Source organism: Lutra lutra, chromosome 17 (assembly GCF_902655055.1).
Source record: "Lutra lutra chromosome 17, mLutLut1.2, whole genome shotgun sequence".
Lineage (NCBI taxonomy): Eukaryota > Metazoa > Chordata > Mammalia > Carnivora > Mustelidae > Lutra > Lutra lutra.
The window spans coordinates 23,169,114-23,191,814 of NC_062294.1; the positions used below are offsets into that span (position 1 = coordinate 23,169,114).

A 22,701-nucleotide genomic window follows, 5' to 3' on the forward strand; every position below is an offset into this window, starting at 1 on the left:
AGTTGTGTGTGTGAGAGATTTGTCACATTCAATTTGAATGAACCGTCTGTCTGAAAGTCATTCTACCATTTTTTCTCCCTCAGCAATTATAAAAACTGCCCTTCCCAACATGGACAGAGAAGCCAAGGAAGAATACCTGGTTGTTATCCAAGCCAAAGATATGGGTGGACACTCCGGTGGCCTGTCTGGAACCACAACACTTACAGTGACCCTTACTGACGTTAATGACAATCCTCCAAAATTTGCCCAAAGTAAGTGAGTTTCCTGCACTGGGTGAAAATCTCCAAGTATGTTGTATTTTCATTTGAACTTGTGTCCTGATTTTCAGCAACATTCAAAAAACTGATAGGAATCATTGAATGCTGATTATATGCAAGGTATGCCAATTTATTATTTATATATGTAAATATGAATATATAAATATGTAAATATATAAAAATATATAAATATATATTTATAAATAATAAAATAAATAAATAAATTATATATGTGTGTGTATATATATATATATATATATATATATATATATATGATAAACCAACTCTCCTGCTATTTTGGTACTAAATGTAACTCCATTTTACAGATTTCAAAGAAGTTGAAAAAAATTTCCAAATATTAAATGTGTAGTAAATAGTGGAGCTAAGTGAACCAGGGTGTCTGACTTCAGGATGTTTGCTTAGTTCTCTCTTTCATGGTACCTCCCACTAAGAACTTGAGAGAATGATTAAAATGTACCTCAGAGAGTGCGCTATCGATAATCCCACTTTGTTGGATAAAAGAAACTCATCTCCGTAGTGCTTGAAGGGGGAAAAGCAGATATGCAATATACTTGCTGCACAGATAAGCCCTCCTCCTCCTTGTGACTTCCTGTAGTTCCTCCCACAGCCATCAGTGGTCACCGACCCTGCTCTTCCCTACTAAAGCCATGCTCTGCCTCAGAAGTATCTCAGCAAAATTTTAGGCAGCCACCATCCATGAATCAGGGAGATAATCATTATTTTCTAACTTTTCCAACTTGTGAGCACTTACCCAAATAATCTGACATAGATGCCTTGGGAAGGCCTTTTTGACATGGAGACTCTTGAGAGATGAATTAGGAATTCATGAACTAGGAATTAGCTAGAACAAAGCAAAACCAGGGGACGGGGAGGTGGACATTGTAACTGGAGGAAGAGGTCATCCAGAACCCCATGAAAGAGGGGTATATAACCCTGGATGAGAATTAAAAGAATCTCCCTCCCATTGGAGTCTAGAGCATCTGGAGAGTTAGGTTAGGGGGAGTTAGCCATACTTGGATTTGGTACCCTTTTAAGTACCATGATCTTTTTTTTACCCCTTAAGATCAGTGGGAAGCCATTAAAAGGTTTTGCATTGTAGGTTAAGTAATAAAATTGGATTTCAAGGAAATCAGAGAAAATGAAATCTTGCGACTGTCTTCCAAGTGTTCTCCGCACTGCAGCCGCTTAAATGGTGTTTGTAAACATTCATGTAAAAAGTGAAAGCAGGGCTGGCAAGCAAGGGTGATCTCAGTGGAACTGGAGGAAGTGTATAGGTGTGACAGATCCTTAAGGGTTAATGATAACAAAAGTCTAAGGATACATTGCATTTTCAGTCACATTGCTGCCATGAGCGATTACATGCCTGCTGATGCTTTTTGTTCAGATAGGGAATACCATAGGAGAACTTGTTTGTTTGTTTGTTTGTTTGTTTAAAGATTTTATTTATTTGACAGAGAGATCACAAGTAGAGAGAGAGAGAGAGAGAGAGAGAGAGAGAGAGGAGGAAGCAGGCTCCCTGCCTAGTAGAGAGCCCGATGCGGGATTCGATCCCAGGACCCTGAGATCATGACCTGAGCTAAAGGCAGAGGCTTAACCCACTGAGCCACCCAGGCAGCCCGAGAACTTGTTTTTGAAGAGAGAAGAGTAGGGAGAGAAAGGGAGAAGGAGAAGGAGAGAGACACATGTGGGGTTTGAAAATGACACATTTGAAGTATCTTCGAGAATTTATCTGCAGAACGAAATTCCAGGGTAGGAAGATCAGAAGGGATTCATTTTCATTAGTAATTTTAGAATTTTCACTCTGGCCATGCATAAATCAGATAACAAGGCCACCCTTCTTAACCACATTGTTGAAATGGAGAGTACTATGTCTCCCATCCTTTCCCTGGTTCTTTTATTTGCTTTTCAGCGGCCATTATAGTTAAGGCTGTAATATGCAACTAACTCTTCTTTCTCCAAAAATGATTGTTTCAATTCAGCGGTGGCAGGTGAGTTTCATTAGCTAGTGTTCCCTTTCTTAGGGGTAAAAACTATTAACGATGATCACACTGATAGAGATGATGAGTGAGCAGAATAGGAATGGATAAAAGTTTCATTTGCTTAGCTTCCCAAGGCTCCTTGATGTAGGACCAGCAGCCAGGTGAAGCCCCTTGCTGGCTTATTTACTTAATAAACATACCTAGAGGGACCATCGCAAACCTTACCTGGTATATAACGTTTGAAGAAAATAGAATCATTATACCAATTCTGAGAGAATTGGGAGACTTGTATTTGACGTGTAGATTTTCAGGGCGACCTTACGGTGAAACTATTTGGAAAACATTTTCGTTCCCCAGTCCCATGATTTCATGATTCTAAGAGACATTTTTATTTCATCATTCAATAAAAGTGTGTTACTGCTGAGGAAAACCTTACCCATCCTCTGAAATAATCTGGTTAGATCGGGTAAAATGAGACTTTGTTTGTCCAAGGGACTCAGTGATTGAGTTCTGACTAGAATTAGGTAATGTTCTCCAGATTTAATTTTTCCTTTTGGTTTATAGCTCATCGAATATTTATCTTTTTCCTTCTTGTTTTGGTTGCAATGGGACTAAAACTTCCTGGTTGTCTTGAGTTTTGGTTCCCCAGAAACAGGCACTGAGACAAGAATTTGATTATTAAGTAGTTTATCTTGGAGATGATCCCAGGAATCACCAGTAGGAGAGTGAGGATGTGTGAGAGAGGATAGAGAGCCAATAAGTACATTATCAAGCCAGCTATGACTGTGCGGGTCTGGAGCTTTATCCAGGAAGCTCTGAAACACTGAAAATAAACAAAGTAGAAGAAATAGCTTGATGTTACCCTACCTACCAGAGAGGGGAGGAGCCTGGGATTTTATATCATAAGTGGTGTGAGTCTTTGAGGGCCGCTTCCATGAGGGCATTAATTTTCTGGTAGTTCTGGCCTGACAGGCAGTGGGTAAAATGGGTTCTGAAGGCCAGAGAAAAGCCTCAGGCAAAGAAATGCGGGAGTTGGAAGTTAGATGTAAGGCAAGTGTGTACGAAAGTGGTAATGACCAGGGGTTATGGTTGCTTCCCTCCGCCAATGAAATGAGTGACACCAATACACCAACGAAAGCGATTTGAGTAAAGATCGGACGATTACCACTAATTAGACACATTTTACTGGCCCCGTGGGAGAATAAACGTACACTGTAATTGTATTTTGCCTAGAGAGTTTTGGAGGTAAGGATTTCTGGTCTTCAGAGCAATGAGGACTTTAGTAACAGGAGGGCTGTTTTATGTGTCTGAACAGCTTGCTGCCGGGCACAACAGAAGTTTAGTAATTGGATTTTATCAAAAATGGTCTACAAGTCTGTAAATAGATAGGTAACTTCAAAAGTGACTTTCAGTGTGTTACACATTGCATCTTTCTGTGCTGAAATTAGCTTCATATTTTATGTTGGGCAACAATGAGTGTACCCACGGGCAGCCAGTGTGATTATACAGCAAATTGGAAAGAACATTGACGTAGACTCACTAATATCCTGATATAACTCTGCTCTAAATATACATTTGGTAAACATATGGTTGAGTACGTTTCATATCTCAGAAGAGTCTCGAAAAGAGATCACTTCTTCTTCTGGGATCTCTTTGTCTCTGACTCATGGAAAGGATTGTGCATTTTTTTTTTTTTTAAGATTTTATTTATTTGACAGACAGAGGTCACAAGTAGGCAGAGAGGCAGGCAGAGAGAGAGGAGGAAGCAGGCTCCCTGCTGAGCAGAGAGCCCGATGCGGGGCTCAATCCCAGGACCCTGAGACCATGACCTGAGCCGAAGGCAGAGGCTTTAACCCACTGAGCCATCCAGGCGCCCCAGGATTGTGCATTTTGCAGCAAAAGAGATACTTTTGTCTTCCATCACTGTGTTCCTAATTTCTATAGGTGTGCTCAGAACAAAGAAAGTACCCAATAAATATTTACTAAATGGGTTACTAAATGAATGGAATTAGTGCCATGCTCAGTATTTCTCTCTTTTTTCTAAGGTCTGTATCACTTCTCAGTACCAGAAGATGTGGTTCTTGGCACTGCCATAGGGAGGGTGAAGGCCAATGATCAGGATATTGGTGAAAATGCGCAGTCATCCTATGACATCATCGATGGAGACGGAACAGCACTCTTTGAAATCACTTCTGATGCCCAGGCCCAGGATGGCATTATAAGACTAAGAAAGGTAAGCTAAGGGTTTGTTCATCTTCCAGATACCTCTTTGAAACTTGAGTTTTGAAGTTTATAGGAGTTGGGTGGACCTCTTTAGCTGTGAAAAAGTAGAGCCCTTTTTGTACCTCATACCCTCGGCCCCACTTCCTGTTTCAGCTAAAGCCATGCCAGCCAGTCACCATGGTGTAGGTAGCTTCATGTATCCCCCATCATATCTCTCTCATCGATGCCCCAGTGTTCTTCCCTAAGCTGAAGGAATTTGCTCAGTTCCTTTCTAGAGCACTCCAGTCACAAAAGGGAAGTCAACACTCAGAAGGTAAACCTCAAGCCATGAAGGACGTAGATTGGTAGGCACTTTTCATTCTTTTTTTTTTTTTTTAAGATTTTATTTATTTATTTGAGAGAGAAAGTGAGCAAGAGAGACAGAGAGCACAAGCAGTGGGGAGGGGCAGAGGGAGTGGGAGAGGCAGACTCCCCTTTGAGTAGAGAGCCTGATGTGGGGCTCGATCCCAGGACCCTAAGATCCTGACCTGAGGTGAAGGCGGACGCTTTACCAACTGAGCCACCCCGGTGCCCAGCAGTTCTTATTCTTTGGAGACATTTTTCTGAGGCATATTTTCTATGGTTCTTAAGAGGATTCCCAGTAGGAAGAAGATTCAGTTGGCCACAGAGGTGGTCAATTCAGTGGCTTTTAATCCTTCTCTGTAGAGCTCTCCCCATTTCTGCACTTTAGTTTCATGGAATATTTCCACAAAATATATTGCAGATTCCTGAGTCTTTATTGCAGACTCTGCTTTCAGGAGAACTCAAAGACAGACAAAGCAGTCCACCTTAGTCATTCTGGCCAGCTCCAGCACTAGAAAGGTGGGGCCAACCCTGCTCCCTTTGGGTATTCAACACCATGCATCAAAAGTCCCAAGCATTATGGTAAAGCAAGCTCATCTTTGCTTTGTTCTTGCGAGTGGAACTACCATTGGAGAAAGAACTATCTCCATGAATAGTACAGATAATGTACCGCGATTTGCATCTACTTTTGCCAGCAGCCATTTCTTTTGTGATAGATGTGAAAAATTTTGTACAGTATTTTTCCATATTTATCTATCATCATGACATTTGCATTCATAAAAAATAGTAGAATGCATTTCATTGTTTTGTGGGCATTGGCATTTGCAAGGAAAATACCCTTTTGTCCTCATGAGTATTTTTTTTTTCAATATTGTTCTTCATGTCTTTTTCACAAAATAGTACAAATTAATTTCAGTTAAATATGTTGGCTCATGAATAAGAAGATAGATGGCCGAGCACACTGTTGGGAGCCAACAGCTCTTTGTCCATTTTGCTCAGCATTACATTCATGTGATTCCAAGCTTACTGTCTAATTCTCTCTGTCATATTACATAGGAATCTGCTTCCACTGCTCATGTCCTCAGAATCCCCCCTTGGAGACATGGTGACAATGGGAACCTGGAGTTTTCTGGATAGGCTTTTATATACAAAATCAATTGTTTAATTTTGAGGGGAAAAAATGGCTGCATTTATTTTAACTCTGTGCAGAGCAACACTAGCTTTCTACCTGGCTTGAGTTTAGGTTAAGAGTTACAAAGTATTTAAAAACTCGTGTTTAAAATAGAGTACAGTATAATTATACTTGAGTCAATTATTGAATAACCCAGAGCCACATTTTCCTTGGCTAATGATTCCTAATGTCATTTTTATTGTTATTATTAACTGCCATCCTTTGCTACCATAAGGTGCTTTTATAAACTGAAGCAATTAGCCGTGTGTTTAGTTTTATTCACTGTTATTCATAAACACGGAGCTATATACTACACATTTTAACACCAAGAAAACCATGTATTTTACTGTAGAGAACAATGTGTAGGGAGTCATATTTCTACAATTCATGGATCTTCTTTTTTGTCTTATAAAATCCCAAGGACACCAGGATGTGTTTGTATACGTTGTTATTATGTGGAGCTAAGACATAAACAGAACGTAATCTGCTATACTTAACAGTGTTTGTGAAGAATTCGAAATTACAAAATCGTTACAGCAGGGGTGATTGGCAAATTAAGAAAATGCTGATGTTGAATCCTCTATTCATAGGTGCATGTGCCTGGTAATTTCAGAAGAGACAGGGAAGTGAATATCTGCCTTGTTTACTAGAAAACATTTCCCCCAAAAGCCAAGTCCCATTAGAACTGAATTCAAGTAGAAAAATCAACCCCAAATTTTGAGAAAAGAATATATATTTAAGCTTGTACGGGGGTTCTGGAAGAGTCCACTAATGTCATCTTGTTCTGCAGTTTATTTTTATTTTTTTAAATCTGCATTGCAGATTTCAAGTTCTGTTTCTTATGAAGATTTGCAGCGCACACCTGAATTGTCTCTCTGAACCTTGACAGACGTTTATTCTTGAAAGCTGACGTATTATGAATTGCCAAGAATTGCACTGTAAGGATTCTGATACAGATGGGCTTCTGAGTGTTCAGGGGACCTGCTTTTTTTCTCCCTACCTCTCTTTACCTAGATCATTAGCTGGAGTCTCAGGGGCTCTTAAGGAATGACATATTAATATGCCAGAAATATCGTCAGTAATGGTGCAATGAAGTAATTCCAAATGGCTTTCAAGTGGTTGGTGGAAGCACAGCCAGACCTAGTTATCTATATATACTGCTTTCACCCTTCCTTCTTCTAAATATAAACACAGATAAACATGCATCTGCATACATATTCCCTTATATGCTCACCTACTTCGTAGCCCAGAATGTACAATAGAGACCTTCTAAGAATACCCTAAAAACTAATCAACCTCAGCTCAGCCCCATGATCAGTAGAGCAGCGGTGCTTTTGGAAGTGAAATAAGAAAACACTCTTTGTTGGGATTAGTGCTAAATTATGCTTTATAATGTCTCCTTGGACTAAACAATGATTATTTCTAGTTCTTTACATTTCACACACTGTTGCAGAAATGATAAAATATTCTTCTCAGATAGAGATTGTGTTCGATGCCGCCTTATCTCCGACCAGCAGAGGCCCGATTAACTGGCTGATTGGTATGCGGGTCATGCCACCACTAGTAAAATTTTATTATGACTCTGAAGTGAAATTTTGATGGCACAATTCATGACTGTGAATATTTTGTGAATTCCAAGTGAAATGAGCAAAACAAAACAAAACAATAGGAGATTAGATTCACTAAGCTTGTATAATAAACAGATATCAATAAATGCCTGTAAAATTTACAGGTTGAGTCTGAGGGAATGGAGAGTGATCCCATTAAGGCTCACAAATGGGCTTAAATGCACATAACTATCATCCATCAGCATTAGACTCATTTGTTCTTGCTGCTGTGGTCATTAGTGAGAAACATTCATCTTTGTCATTTCTTAACAGCCTCTGGACTTTGAGACCAAAAAATCCTATACTCTGAAGGTAGAGGCAGCCAATGTCCACATTGACCCACGTTTCAGTGGCAGGGGGCCCTTTAAAGACACGGCAACGGTCAAAATCGTTGTTGAGGATGCTGACGAGCCTCCTGTCTTCTCTTCGCCTACGTACCTCCTTGAAGTTCATGAAAATGCTGCTCTGAACTCCGTGATTGGGCAAGTGACTGCTCGTGACCCTGATATCACCGCCAGTCCTATCAGGTATTTCTTTTTTAAAAGGCATACAGGCTACATTGTCATAAATGACAAGCACATCAGTACTCAATGCAGTTATGTGTACATTCTGTGTGGTTGCCTTTGGTAGTATGCTCACATGACTGAGGAATTCTGGTGTGTGCACACACACACACAGTGTGTGTGTGTGCCTGTGCGTGCATGTGCACGTAGGGACGCCTGTTCACACATGCCCACCCAAAGCTACGTAGAGTACCCAGAGTCAGGAATATCAAGGTGAACGAAGTTACTGCAGCTTTCAGAGAACTCACTGAAAATGCAAAAGTGCATACGTTCTGCAGTGCATCTGAGTGAATCTTCTATATTTTCTCTGCTTGATTGTGTATTTGGGTTTTTTTCCTAGCGTTGGGCAAGTATTGCTGGTTTATCTTCTTTCTTTTTTGACAGTTAAGTGAATTATATATAAGAATTTTAGGGGCATGAGACAACTGTCTCAGTGCATTAAGAGGCCCCTATTTTATTTCTGTGTTTGGTGTTTGACTTTGAAATTATTTTCTTATCACTTCATGGACATTTCTGATAGGTCAGCATATCTGGATTGGTACCTTTTGGACAAAATCTTTCTCTGCCATTAAAAAAAAAAATCCTTTTGTTTATACTTTCCTTGCTCAGAATTTTTTCCCAAGATGAAATAATCCTTTATTAAAGTTTTTCTGCCTTTTTTAGAAGTGAGGCTCAGCTCTGGTTTTTTTTTTTTTCTTCCTTTGAACTGTGTACATCTTTTCTCTTGTACCAGTCATCCAAATGACAGTACAAGTGCTCCAGCTAAATAGCTTTCTTCTGAAAGAACACGAAAATCTATAACCTGTACACTGGTCTCCAAGGGTGAAGTGTTGGCTAATGATGTGTTTGAGTGTGGATTTCAAATATTGTCTTAGAAATGCTTGTCAGGAGGGAGAGAGAGAGACAGAGAGAGAGAGAGAGGAATACAGTGTTGAAGAATTATCCATTCTTCATTTGTGAATTAGTTGTCCGTTCATCCCAATGTATTGAAGGGATATACTTCCGAATACTCTAATCAAGGAAACTCCGGCCATGTGAACTTTCTGGAAGTTCTGTTTATTCACTTCCTTTTTATGTACTAAATTCCCGTTACTCATAAGGGTGCTGAAACTGTGAGATAGGAAGTGAAATTCACAGAAAAGGCAGTGCCCCCGGTAATTTTAGTTAGGGCAAAAAATGGTTCTTTTCAAATCCAGAAAAACTGGTTTTAATACAAGTCACTTCAAACCCCAGGATAATGTAGAGTATATCCCAAAAGTGTACCAAAAAAAAAAAAAAAAAAAAAAAGTTTCCCTCAGGGCGCCTGGGTGGCTCAGTGGGTTAAGCCTCTGCCTTCAGCTCAGGTCATGATCTCAGGGTCCGGGGATTGAGTCCCGCATCGGGCTCTCTGCTCAGCAAGGAGCCTGCTTCCCCCCTCTCTTTCTGCCTGCCTCTCTGCCTACTTGTGATCTCTGTCTGCCAAATAAATAAATCTTTAAAAAAAAAAAGTTTCCCTCAAAGGAACACAATCTCTAAGAAGATAAAAATCTCACTTAGGGGTTTTGAAAAATGGTCAGTTGTCCATTCTCAGTTATAAAGAGGTTCAGCAAGCCTTAGCCACACAGAATGCCCATATTTGCCCAAGAGAACTCTGTCTCTCAAAGAGCCAAGTGTTGAAGACAAGGTCAGTAAGTATCCAGAAGACTAGATGGACACGGTCATCCATTTTCTGACTACATGTTGAGGTTATGAAATGGCTCTAGATTGAAATGCAAATCTATAAATACGGGCAATGATATCTGTTGAATAATGAATCTGTCCTGTTTTATGTTACTGTGTTTTCTCTGAAAGAACACAGACAGAAACAATTGCCACTTTCCTCGCATCTCCAAGTATGAGACAGAACAGAGGCAGTGAGTAAGATGGGTTCAGCTGAATGACAGGGCCAGTTTTTTTTTTTTTTTAAGATTTTATTTATTTATTTGACAGACAGAGATCACAAGTAGGCTGAGAGGCAGGCGGAGCTAAGGGAGCTAAGCTAGGGGCACTTGGGGAGAGGGGGCTTCAGATATTGGGGTAATCTCACATATACTCCAAACATGGTATTCATAGTGGCCCTGGAAACAGACTTCCAATGCAGGGACCTGGTCTAAATCAGCTAGAGATGAGGTCTCAGGAACTTGTCATGCCCTAGTGACGGCAACCTGGACTTACAGAACTGGTTAAAAATCCAGGTTTTTGGTTGCTGACATACTTTTGCACATTTTGTTATCTATCCATTTACTGATGCAAACATGGAGATTTACTGAAACTGTTTCCAGTACCCAGGGAATCCAGTGATGATTGTCATTGTCATTAATTGTTGTTATTATTACTGTTGTTATTTTTGTTATTACTACTACTTTGAAATTAGTTTATTTTTTTAGAGAGGGAGGTGGGGAGGTGCAGAGGGAGAGAGAGAATCTCAAGTATGCTCCATGCCCAGCTGGGAGCCTGACGAAGGGCTCCACCTCAAGACCCTGAGATCATGACCTGAGCCAAAATCAAGAGTCGGACACTCATCTGACAGAGCCACCCAAGCGCCCCAAATTCTTACCACTGCTTTGAAAGGCTGTAGAGGAAGCTTGAAGCTGCTTAGCAACTACTGCCCAGCTTAAGAATGTTTTGTTTTTAGGCAAACCTAAAGGGGATTTAAGGCTGTGTTACCAGGAGAGATGGATAGATAAAATAGCATCTGATGACATGGACATGTCTGTGCCTCTGATAGATTCCAAGCAAGCACTCGTTCCTTGGCATCTGTGGGCGCCCCCCAAAGAAGGGGTGAATACTGTTTCAAAGCATTTCACTATAGGGTTCTGATGTGCATGCCACTCAGAAGGCAAGTCCCACAGAGGTCTGAATGCAGGGGGATTGGCTGCATGGGATGAGAACGTAAGAATCATGAACTGTGTGTTTCCGCACCTGTTCTGCTTTTCTGCATTTGTTGCCCACCCCCCGACGCCTCCCACAACCCCACTTCATTGGGTTATAGAGAGCAACTTTCATCCTTCTTTGCACAATTGGTTAATTTGAGTAGAAAATTAAATTTCCTGACCAGCCAGAGCAATGCGTGGTTCCTTATGAGTCTAGCAGACAGATTTAGAGCCATTTAACCTTTTTAAACAGAACTAGAGGACACGGATATTCAGGGAATTACCGAGTAACAAATAGCTGTGCATTATTGTCTCTTTAGAACTGTTGTATGTCATATGCTGACAAGAATGCACCCATCTTTTAGGGGAATGTTCACTTTACCATCTAGCAAGAAATAGCATTTATTGTGGAATTTGCTGTGTTAAAATATGTAGTCCTTTATTGGTTGATCAACTTCCCATAAGGCTCAACTTTTGAGAGCATATCGTCGAGCTGGAAATAGCATTTATTTTAAAATTCTTATACTTAAACCTATATCTATACGTATAACTTTACCTATACCTCCATCTGTATGTTAATCTTTGTGTATATTTCCTTTCAGGAGAAAATAGACAATGACATAGGGAGTCTCACCTTCTCCCTTCCAGGAACATTAATCAAACATTTGCTACTTTTTGGGGTGCCTGGGTGGCTCAGTGGGTTAAGCCTCTACCTTCGGCTCAGGTCATGATCCCGGGGTCCTGGGATCGAGCCCCACATCAGGCTCTCTGCTCAGGGGGGAGTCTGCTTCCCTCTCTCTGCCTGCCTCTCTGCCTACTTGTGATCTCTGTCAAAAAAAAAAAAAAATCTTTAAAAAAAATTTTGCTACTTCTTTTCAATGCTATATGTATCTCAGTAACATCGAATAATGTGGGTAAAGTATTTAAAAGATGTTATGCTGGGGCACCTGGGTGGCTCAGTGGGTTAAGCCGCTGCCTTCGGCTCAGGTCATGATCTCAGGGTCCTGGGATCGAGCCCCGCATCGGGCTCTCTGCTCGGCAGGGAGCCTGCTTCCTCCTCTCTCTCTACCTGCCTCTCTGCCTGCTTGTGATCTCTCTCTGTCAAATAAATAAATAAAATCTTTAAAAAAAAAAAAAAAGATGTTATGCTTTACGGGGCACCCGGGTGGCTCAGTGGGTTAAGCCACTGCCTTTGGCTCAGGTCATGATCTCAGGGTCCTGGAATCGAGCCCCACATCAGGCTCTCTGCTCAGCAGGGAGCCTGCTTCTCTCTCTCTCTCTCTCTCTGCCTGCCTCTCCATCTACTTGTGATCTCTCTCTATCAAATAAATAAATAAAATCCTTAAAAAATAAATAAATAAAAGATGTTATGCTTGAAACTTATGCAGACTAAAATTTGAATCCTATTATTGCTACTTCCTCCAGTAGCTGGTCTCTGGACTTCTCTGAGACTCGATCTCTTCTTCTGTATTTTGGGATAATATCATGTCCCTCACAGGGCTAATGAAATAAAATAAATTAAGTTATCAAATTAAAAAATGTAGTAGCTATTAGCATTGCCATTTAATAAAACCGCCATCAATGTATATTGTAAATGCAAATGAAAAACCCAGTGCTTATTTTAACAGAGATTCTTCTAAAGGTTGCTGACTGTGTAGCATTATCTGTTTCTCCTATAACAGTTACTGGCTAAACAGTTTAAGTAACTTCAGTTAGTGTAACCTGCCCCCGCTGCCATTGTGAATATTGTTCCTAGTGGGGGCGCCTGGGTGGCTCAGTGGGTTAAAGCCTCTGCCTTTGGCTCAGGTCATGGTCCCGGTGTCCTGGGATCGAGCCCCACATCGGGCTCTCTGCTCTGCGGGGAGCCTGCTTCCACCTCTCTCTCTGTCTGCCTCTCTGTCTACTTGTGATCTCTGTCTGTCAAATAAATAAATAAAATCTTTAAAAAAAAAATATTGTTCCTAGTGAGTGGTCAGTATGCAGCAAGTGTGCTGAATGTACTCATTTCATTCCCTAACTCCTCTCCTATAGGATAACATACTCATTTCCTCAAATTAACAGATCAGGAAACTATGGATAAAAAACCTAAGTTGCTGGGTAGCACACGAATAATCAAGAGTGGAACTGTGAGGCGTACCTAGGTTTTTCTGATGGCACAATGTCTTATCTGCTGTCCCTCTGTCACACTTTATTTCCCCACGTTCTCAGGGACTTCAGCTATGTCTCTGCTTTTTGGAACAGCTTAGCAGGACCAGTTTTGGGGTTTTTTTTTTTAAAAGATTTTATTTATTTATTTGACAGACAGATCACAAGTAGGCGGAGAGGCAGACAGAGAGAGAGGGGGAAGCAGGCTCCCTGCTGAGCAGAGAGCCCGATGCGGGGCTCCATCCCAGGACCCTGGGATCATGACCTGAGCCGAAGTCAGAGGCTTTAACCCACTGAGCCACCCAGGCACCCCAGCAGGACCAGTTTTAATTGAAATCATAAACTACTCATTCTCTAAATGGCCTCATTCCATATGGGATGCATACCCACAAGGGAAGAAAATATCCCAGGTCTGTGGAATTCACCAGAGGATGGATGCGAATGCTCCTTGCTCCACAGTCCAACCCTTTTGTATGGGTTTTGTTACTATTGGCTGTAAACCCAATTGTGATTAAGGAGGTAAAAGAAGAAAGAATCTTCTAACAATAGCATAAATCAGATCAGACATTGTGCTAAGTTCCTATTATGTATCATTTCACTTATTTCTCATAAAGATTGCAGGGAAGTAGTCTGTATGATTTTAGTTTCCGGAGAAAGAGCTGAGGCTCTAAAAGGTTGAGTTCCCTGTGTGTGGTCATAGAGTAGGGGGTGCGGGGCCAGGATTTAAACCTAAATTTCTTCTTAACATTGCTACCGTATCTATGCATGCTTTGCTTGTTCTGGCATTTTGCATGAGGGGTGGGATGATGGCAATTCATGTTTACTGAGCCCATCCTTTGTGACAGACACTTTGAAATGCTTTTATATGCAGTTAACTGTTTATAGGTAAGGTAAAAATTTTCAGCATAACCTAAGTGTTAAAATATCATCCAGTGCCTTCCTGTTAACCTGCTGTGGCTCATTTTTTTCCCCTTTTAATACATTTATTTCAAGTGTGTATTTGGTGTTACCATGGTGTTGAGATGATATATGATGGTGGTTTTAGGCAGTTGCTTCCTATTTCTTTCAGAGCATGAGCTGCTTAAAATAAAAGTGGGGGTGATGGCCATTCAGCAGGCAGAGTAGACGGACACATGACCATGGTAGCCACAATGCTCTGTTGTCCTAATTCCTCTCCTGAATGTAAGTGCCCACTCAACATAAGAGATTGCATTTTGTTCTTCCTATTTGAACTCGGGCATTTTTACAATTCACTGCAGTTACCTGGCTTGCTGTTAATGAGCTCTTTTCCTGACAACACTCTCCTTACATTCCTGATGTCCAGTGATGCAAAAGTGGGAATATTCCACACTGTTGAGAACTTTGCATTAATTTAGAGTGTAGACTGTGTATTGATGGACTCCTCAGTCTTGTAGTAACTCCTGTATTTTGGTTAGGACTTAGTTTTTGTCTGTTTTAATTTTATTTATCATTCGCATGATTTTTTGGTGATAAGAACACTTACCACCAGCTCTACCCTTTAACAGATTTTTAGGTGCATACTATAATATCTGTCATTAACTCTAGGCACAGTGTTGTACAGTACCTTTCTAGAACTTAATCCATCTGTGTAACTGAAACTTTACACCCAATGATTTGCGACTCCCCATTTCCCCCTGCCCCCAGCCCCTGGCAACCACTGTTCTGTGCTTTTATGAATTTGACTATTTTAGATTATCTCCTGTATGTAGAATCATGTGGAACTTGTCCTTCTGTGACTGGCTATTTCACTCTCCAAGTTCATATCTGTTGTGGCGCAGCATAGAAATTCCTTCTTTTTAAGGCTGAATAGTATTTCATTCTATCTATAGGCCATATTTTCCTTATTCATTCATCTGTCGATGGTCATTTACATTGTTTCCACATCTTGGCTGATGTAAAGAGTGTTACAGTGAAATAGGAGTGCTAATCTATGTTTTGATTGTTTTGGATAAATACCCAGAAGTAAGATTGCTGGGTCATAAGGTGATTCGATTTTAAATAATTTTGTAGGAACTCCCATACTGTTTTCCACAGGGGCTGCACTTCTTTGCACTCTTATCACCAATGTGCAAAGATCTGGTGCAAGGACTGAGTCCTTTTAAAAAATCATTAAAACTTGGTCACTTAGTTTCTGCACACTTTTAGCCAGATACAAGTTTGATTGTCTCCCAGTTCAGAGGCACCAAGTCTTCAAGTCATTGTTCCAAAAAACTCACTGTACTTGCTAATTCAACCACCAGTAGTTAATGTATCAGTGAAATCATACATTCAGTCGGATAGCTACTTATTCATTATTTTTTCATGTGTGCGTGTGTGTTAAAGGATTTATTTATTTTGTTTACAACTGGTATCAGCATAACTCGGGTTTTCCTAGGGAATTTCTGTAAAGACAAAGCCTCTGCCCTCATGGACCTTATTCTACAGTAGGGAGGATGGCTGCATAGCCATGGAAAACCCAAGCCCTTCACATTTATCTAATTAGATACGTGCTCTCTAAAAATGATAAATAAAGATAGATTATGGAACTTGAGGGTCACACTGAGGAAGAAGTTTCCTAGTTTCATAATGAATTTGAACAGAAGCAACCATAGATACTCAATGATGCTAAGGTGGAAATATCCCACAGTGTGGAGACCAAATATTAATTTGGAGAGGGGACTGTGTGTATATAATTTTTTTCTCTCATCCTCTCTTTCTCTGTTTTTCTAAAGAAATGCTTTGGGTAGGAAAGGGCTCCTTTTTCTCCTTAGAGGAATAATAAATAATATGTGATGCAGGGACCTTAGAATCCTGGGACTAGCAGAACCAGATAATATTATTTATTAAAGCAGTTAGAGCAACCAGTGGAGCAATTAGAGGCAAAAAGCTGAAAACTTGTAGATGGAATTTTTGATACTAAAAGTGCATGCGAGAAAATGTTAAAATGGTTTCTTTAGGCATAATAACAAAAGCCAGAATGAAATTAAGCAGTAAGAAAGAAACAGTTGGAGTTCAGTGAAATATAATAACTGATTCATAACTAAGGGGTTTATTTCATTATAAGTGGCTCTAAACAGCATCTTCACATGCGGTTGGCTCCAAATTGCATCTTCCTATAAATTTTCCATATAGAGGCTGCAAACCAATGTTTAGCAAAAATATTTTTTATAACATAAAAGTGCATTTATGCCTGTTAACTTTGAAAAACAGATACACACTGCCTTTCTCCAAGAGCAGCATCTTCCTGTGTTCGCAGGGACACGATTGGGATTAAAGATATTGTGGCCAGGTCAAGTTGAACTCCACTTTCTTTGCACTAGGACTGTTTTCTTTGCACAGGAATGTTAATTTGCTAAAGTGCGTCGCACTTTATAAGAAAGAGAAAACGTAAGCTGTGCGTTCCATCGTGGAACTTTGTGTGGTTTTGCAGAGCATCTGGAGTGTAAGGGAGGATGCTGGTCGGTGCTCTAGACGGTAACGTGTTGAGCATCGCAAGGATCGCAAGCCTTATTCCTCTATGTTGAACAGGATATGCAGCTCTTTTGTTACTGTATGAGTCTACCTCCCCCTTCCCCTCCTTTTTTTTTTTTCCTTTCTGTAGGACCCACTTAAGGGAGACTCATGACTTTGACAAATACTTTGACTCTATTACCTTAGGCCAGGGGCCATTAAACTATATAGCCTGTGCGCCAAACCTGGCCTACCACCTTTCTTTAAATGAAGTTTTACTGGAACACAACCATCCTCATTCTTTTTATGTCCTACAACTGCAGAGTCGAGTAGCAGTGACAGGGGGTGTACGGCCTGCCGAGCCTAAGATATTTACTTGACAAAAACATTTGCCAACCGCTACCCTAGATGGATCGGGGTCTGGATTTCCATCTGTAATTTGAATAGTTAGCTCCCATATCATTCCGGAATCTTATGTTGTCTCAGAAACTACCTAAAGATTAAAAAATAATAATAATAAACATTTTTTAAATCTGTAGCAGTCAAAGAAATTCTTTGGATGACACTCCAGCTGTATGTGACGGGAAGCGGTTTCTCCCAAGCTTTCCTGAGAGCCCCTGGGACATTGGTCCTCAGGGGACCCACGGCAGAATATACTTACGTTGAGTCTGCCAGAAAAGTCTGGTTTTGTTTCGTGTAGCTTTGGGGCCCATCCTCCTAACTACCCTACAGGCTATGAAAGGGCATCCTGAAAAATGCCGTCATGCTTTACCTGCTTGAAGTGAGGAATTTACTTGTTTCTTGCATGAGTTTATTATGAAACAGCATTTTTTTCCTCCATTCTCCAGACCTCATTAATGATTACAATAATACAGGGTTTCTAGAATACAGGCTGGTGACTGCCTTAGCCAAACCCTGGTCTCTGCATTTTGAGGTCTTGGTAAATTCTCTGAGTAGCAGTATTTCTGTATCTAAAAATATAAAATGGCATGAAGTAGAAATTCACTTGGAGGAGGCCTGCTGTACGTAGTGTGTTCCACACACTCTGACATGTATTCTCCGTTGTGAGACTCGCTATTCAACGAGTGATACTGGAAATAATGTCTGGATTTTCATTTGTGCCTATTTAGTATTTTGTTTTATTTTATTTTAAGATTTTACTTATTTATTAGACAGAGAGAGAGATCACAAGTAGGCAGAGAGGCAGGCAGAGAGAGAGGGGAAGGGAAGCAGTCCCTGAGCAGAGAGCCCAATGTAGGGCTCGATCCCAGGACCCTGGGATCATGACCTGAGCCGAAGGCAGAGGCTTAACCCACTGAGCCACCCAGGCACCCCACCTATTTAGTATTTTAATATAGTGCCCTCCACAGGTTATCTCATTTATACTTCATGACAGTAACTCTGTGGATTACACATATTCTATCGCACTTACCAAATTGTTACAGTCTGTTTTCCCTGGGAGTAGATGGGAGTCTGAAGCACAGGGTGTTTGTTAGGGATCAGCCCCCATAAATGGAAGGGGACAAAAAGCAGGATGAGCAGGGGGAGACGTCGAACAGCATACAGTTCCTGCAAAAGCTTGGCCCAACCCAGTGGGTCTCTCTGGAATGAATGTTGGTCATCAGAGGAGTCCTGCCTCAGGCCAAAAGGACCTTTATCCTTCTGCTTGCTTAATCTCCAGATAAACTCTGGAGCATAGACTCTCAGATTGGAAGGAGTGGATAGCTGAAGGCTTCCTGCTGACCCTTCCCCACACAGCTCAGGCATCCTTCCTCGGAGGAAGATCTGCACAGCATGTCTTCATGTCAGTCATGGATCAGAGCTCTGAGTCTCTTTATTAGGGAAGTAATTTGACTAAATTCATCATGCTAGCCATGCAGTTCCCAAACCCGTGTTGGCACCACACTACAGTATCTTCCTTTAGGCAAGTAGATACTTGTTCTGCATTTTGACATACAGACACCGAAGGGTCAGAAGGGAGCGCTGAAATGCTCTCTGTGTAGTATGGCCGTAGTTATCCAAAACCATGAAGCTGCATGAATTTATAAAATATGTTATAAAATATTTTAACCCACTGAGCCACGCAGGTGCCCCCCCTTTATAAGATTTTATGTATTTATTTGACTGACAGATCGCAAGTAGGCAGAGAGGTAGGCAGAGAGAGAGGAAGGGAAGCAGGCTCCCTGCTAAGCACAGAGCCCGATGTGGACCTCTATCCCAGGACCCTGAAACCATGACCTGAGCCAAAGGCAGAGGCTTTGTTATAAAATAATTTAAAACAAGTGATCTAGAGTCATAAAAATAGCTAAAATTAAAGGAAAATTCTGATCTCGCCTTTAAAAGTTTCTGGTTTTTTGTTTATTTTCTGATTGGTGAAGTCTTTGTCTCCTCTAGGGAATAAAATTTGATAGTAATGTTTATATTCTGAGAGAAACAAAGATGCTCGTGTAGGCTGAGCAGTGTTATCTAACATTGTTATACGGCAAAATAAATCCTCTATTTTGCATCCCAACAAAGGGAGATTGACATCCTTATCTGATGTTCAAATATTTATGGGAGTCATTTCAACCGAGGCTTTATTTCTCCTTATATTTCTACATTCTAATTTGACACAAGGTATTATACAACCTTGCTCTTGATAAAGGACAATCAGATTTGACTCCGTGTTACAGAGGAAAACATAATATTGCATATTTGAGAAGAGAAGATGTTAAAAATGGAGAAATACCATCTCCATCCATCTATCAAAAGTTTATTAGCTTTATTCTATGTGTCTGGAGCCAGTTTGCTGGGGAGTGAAACCGTTCAAGTTGAAGTGCCTTCCAAATGTGCCTCGGGATGCCAATCAAGTTTGGGGATGGTCTGCTGAGGTGTGTGGCTCCACAGTAAATAAGATTTATGAAAGTCCTTAAGATGGGTCACAGCTATGGGAAATACATCTAATACTGCAGAAGACAGCAGAAGACCTAAATGTCCTTCCAAAGCCAAGGGTGTGAAATTGGAGATAACAGGTATGGAAAGGGAACAGGATCCAGAAGGTGGTGAAGTATGAGAGATCTGCTCACTGGAGAAAGAGGAAACCTGTCTGGATCACCTTTATTAAACATCAGGTACATGATATTGGACTTTGCACTTGCTTACGTGTACAAGACTATGTTAGACCATGTAGGCAGGCATTGTGTTTAGGGGTGAGTAATTTTGACGAGAAATACTTTTGTCCCACTAGAGAGAATTGCATCTGCTTGACCACTGGAATGGTGTGCTTGTATTAGTATTATAAATCAGATATGTAAACAAGGTATTTCAGTATAAATGCATTTCCAGCCCTTAATTGCTAGGGTTTAGTGTAAGTCCTTAGCGTGTACTAAATGAGCCTAGATTTACTGAATGTCCAATGAAATTTTCAATGCATAGATAACTTTATGACATGAAAAAAATACCTGTTTTGGTCTAGTTACCCACTACTCTTAGTATTCCTTGGGTGTGCATGTTTTCCATAAACAATTCTTTTGTTTTTTACAGTAAACAATTTTGACCAAAATTGGAAACTATTTAGTCAAATACCACTATCCTCATAGCTATGTGACATTCAATGTCAGATACTATGGTCAGGATATGATACTTAATATCTCACTAACTTTATGGTTGGGGGAAAAATGTGTATTATCTACATTTTGCAACCACGGACATTGAGAGTCAGGACAATTTATACGGGTTCCTCAAGTCATATATATGGAGGATTAAATAAAAAGTTAATATATCAGCAGAGTAGCTGAAAATTAGGAAGGCCATGATAAATATATTAAATATATTACTAAATCTTAACCCCAGGCGTGTTCCTATGGTCCAGACATTTTTTTTTAACTTCACACTATCTCTATTTTATTCTTAATGTAGTCTCATCAACTTTGAATGTCCTTTCATATAGACAAAAGTCTGTATGTTAAAGGATGTTCCTCACTCTTCAATTTCCCCTGAGAAGAGGAAGAGGCTGGGAGCCATTTGTAAGGGCATTTCTTCAATATTCCTCTGTCTCCCTTACTTCCCACATCCAAATAATCACTATGTCTTGTTTATTTTACTTTCTAGACTCCCAACACCATCATCTGTAATGTGAGCACTCATGAAAGTCCCATCTGCCCGCCACCAGCCCCTTGATATCCACACAGGTGCCAGGCTAATCTCTAACCCACTTAGAGCTGTGCTGTCCACTAGATTAGACACTAGTCACATGTAGATCTTTGAATAGAGATAAAATTCATTTAAATTAAACAAAATACAAATTTCAGTTGCTCTGTTCTACTAGCTAGACTTCAAGGGCTAAACAGCTACATGTAGCAAGTGGTTACCACATTGGTAACTGTACTGTGGTATATATATATTAACCACATTGGCTCCTGTATGTAGAACAAATATGTAGAGCATGTTTCTACATCACAGAAAGATCTATGAAATTCAGCTGTGGTTTAAATCATATGACTTTCCTGCTATATTTCTTCAAATGGCTCCCCATTTCCTACAGGTGAAAAAAATCCCTCCACTCAGTTTCTAAGGCTCTTTGTGTTGTATCCCCTGATGTCCTTCCCCTGTCAAAACTTCAACCACACCATCCTTTGTTAAGGTCTTTAAGCACAGAGAACATATTCCTAACTCAGACTTTTCATATTTTCTCCTGCTTTTGATATGAATAATTTGTAATATTTTATGTACCCCTTTTTGTCTTCATCACTGTAAGCTTTGAAAAGACTTATTTATTTTCATTGTCTTTCTTCACCTATAGACTTCATCTATATGACATTAGCCCAAGGTCATATCTGTCTTGGCACCTAACATCATGCCTTGCACATAAGAAATACTCAATAAGGAGTGAATGAAGGTAGAAAGTTAAGAGCTGAGATGGAAGGGAAAGATGGGAAAGAAATGATAGAATGCTCATCTGTCAGACCTGAGCTCTCCCCACACTAGTATAGTCCTTTAATTTTTATGCTTTCCTAAATAAACTCTCAAGATTTTCGACATGCTTTTTTTTTTTTTTTCCTTCCTGCTGGGGATGCTGTCCTTACCTGTTCTACTTGGAAAACATCTGCTCATTCTCATTCTTCCTGTCCCCAAACAGATGCTACATCCTCTTGGTGTCATCTCTGTCCCCTCTCACTCTTTCCCAGGCACATTCGGGCTTACTCACTGCAATGTGAGCATTACTTCATTACAGAGCCTGCCACTTTTCACTGTAAACAGTGAGGTCACACCAATGAGTCCAAAGAATAGTCTTTATTCAAATGTTTAGCATCTCACTTGCCTAAAAGAAGCAACCACAAAAACCTTATTGAAATTGAAAGAAATAATAAAAACTTTATATTTAATCCCTTCACAGTGTGCAAGACTACATTCAGTTTTTCCCCCATATTTTTGCTATCATATCATATTTAGAATTCTCATTTAGGAATGATTATTTTGATGATTCAGAAAATTAGAATTTCTCCAAAGATATTATGTAAATATTGAAGAATTAATCATGAATCAAATTTTATCTGAGATTTACACTAAAGAATTATTTTGTTGTTCTTTTGGTTCTTTGGCTGCAGAATGTTACACACGAGATTGTCGCTTTAGGTCTTTATTTTTTCAAGATATTAATGGAACAAATGACAAAACAACATTCATGCTTGGAAAATGGAACCTCATAAAAACCGACAGATTGGGGCGCCTGGATGGCTCAGTGGGTTAAAGCCTCTGCCTTCGACTTGGGTCATGATCTCAAGGTCCTAGGATTGAGCCCCACATTGGGCTCTCTGCTCAGTGGGGAGCCTGCTTCCCTTCCTCTCTCTCTGCCTGCCTCTCTGCCTACTTGTGATCCTCGTCTGTCAAATAAATAAAATCTTTTTTTTAAAAATGACAGATTTAGAATCTGAGCTTTCTATATTTGACCCTAAATAAAGTAAAAGGTACCTGAGCATGATTATGTTGGGTGAATCTGCTTCACTCTTTAGGTGAAAACAGCAAGTTGAAATATGGTAACATTCTGTCTCTCTCCATATGAACCCCAAACACC

General features: G+C 40.2%; 1 protein-coding gene across 1 annotated transcript in view; it reads left to right on the forward strand.

Moving 5' to 3' along the window:
- Positions 1 to 22,701, forward strand: part of CDH8 (cadherin 8) — a 382,041-nt gene that overhangs the window by 206,899 nt on the left and 152,441 nt on the right. The window contains 3 exon segments of the mRNA XM_047712240.1: positions 84 to 251; positions 4,303 to 4,490; positions 7,874 to 8,127. Coding sequence (XP_047568196.1) covers positions 84 to 251; positions 4,303 to 4,490; positions 7,874 to 8,127 — 610 coding nt within the window.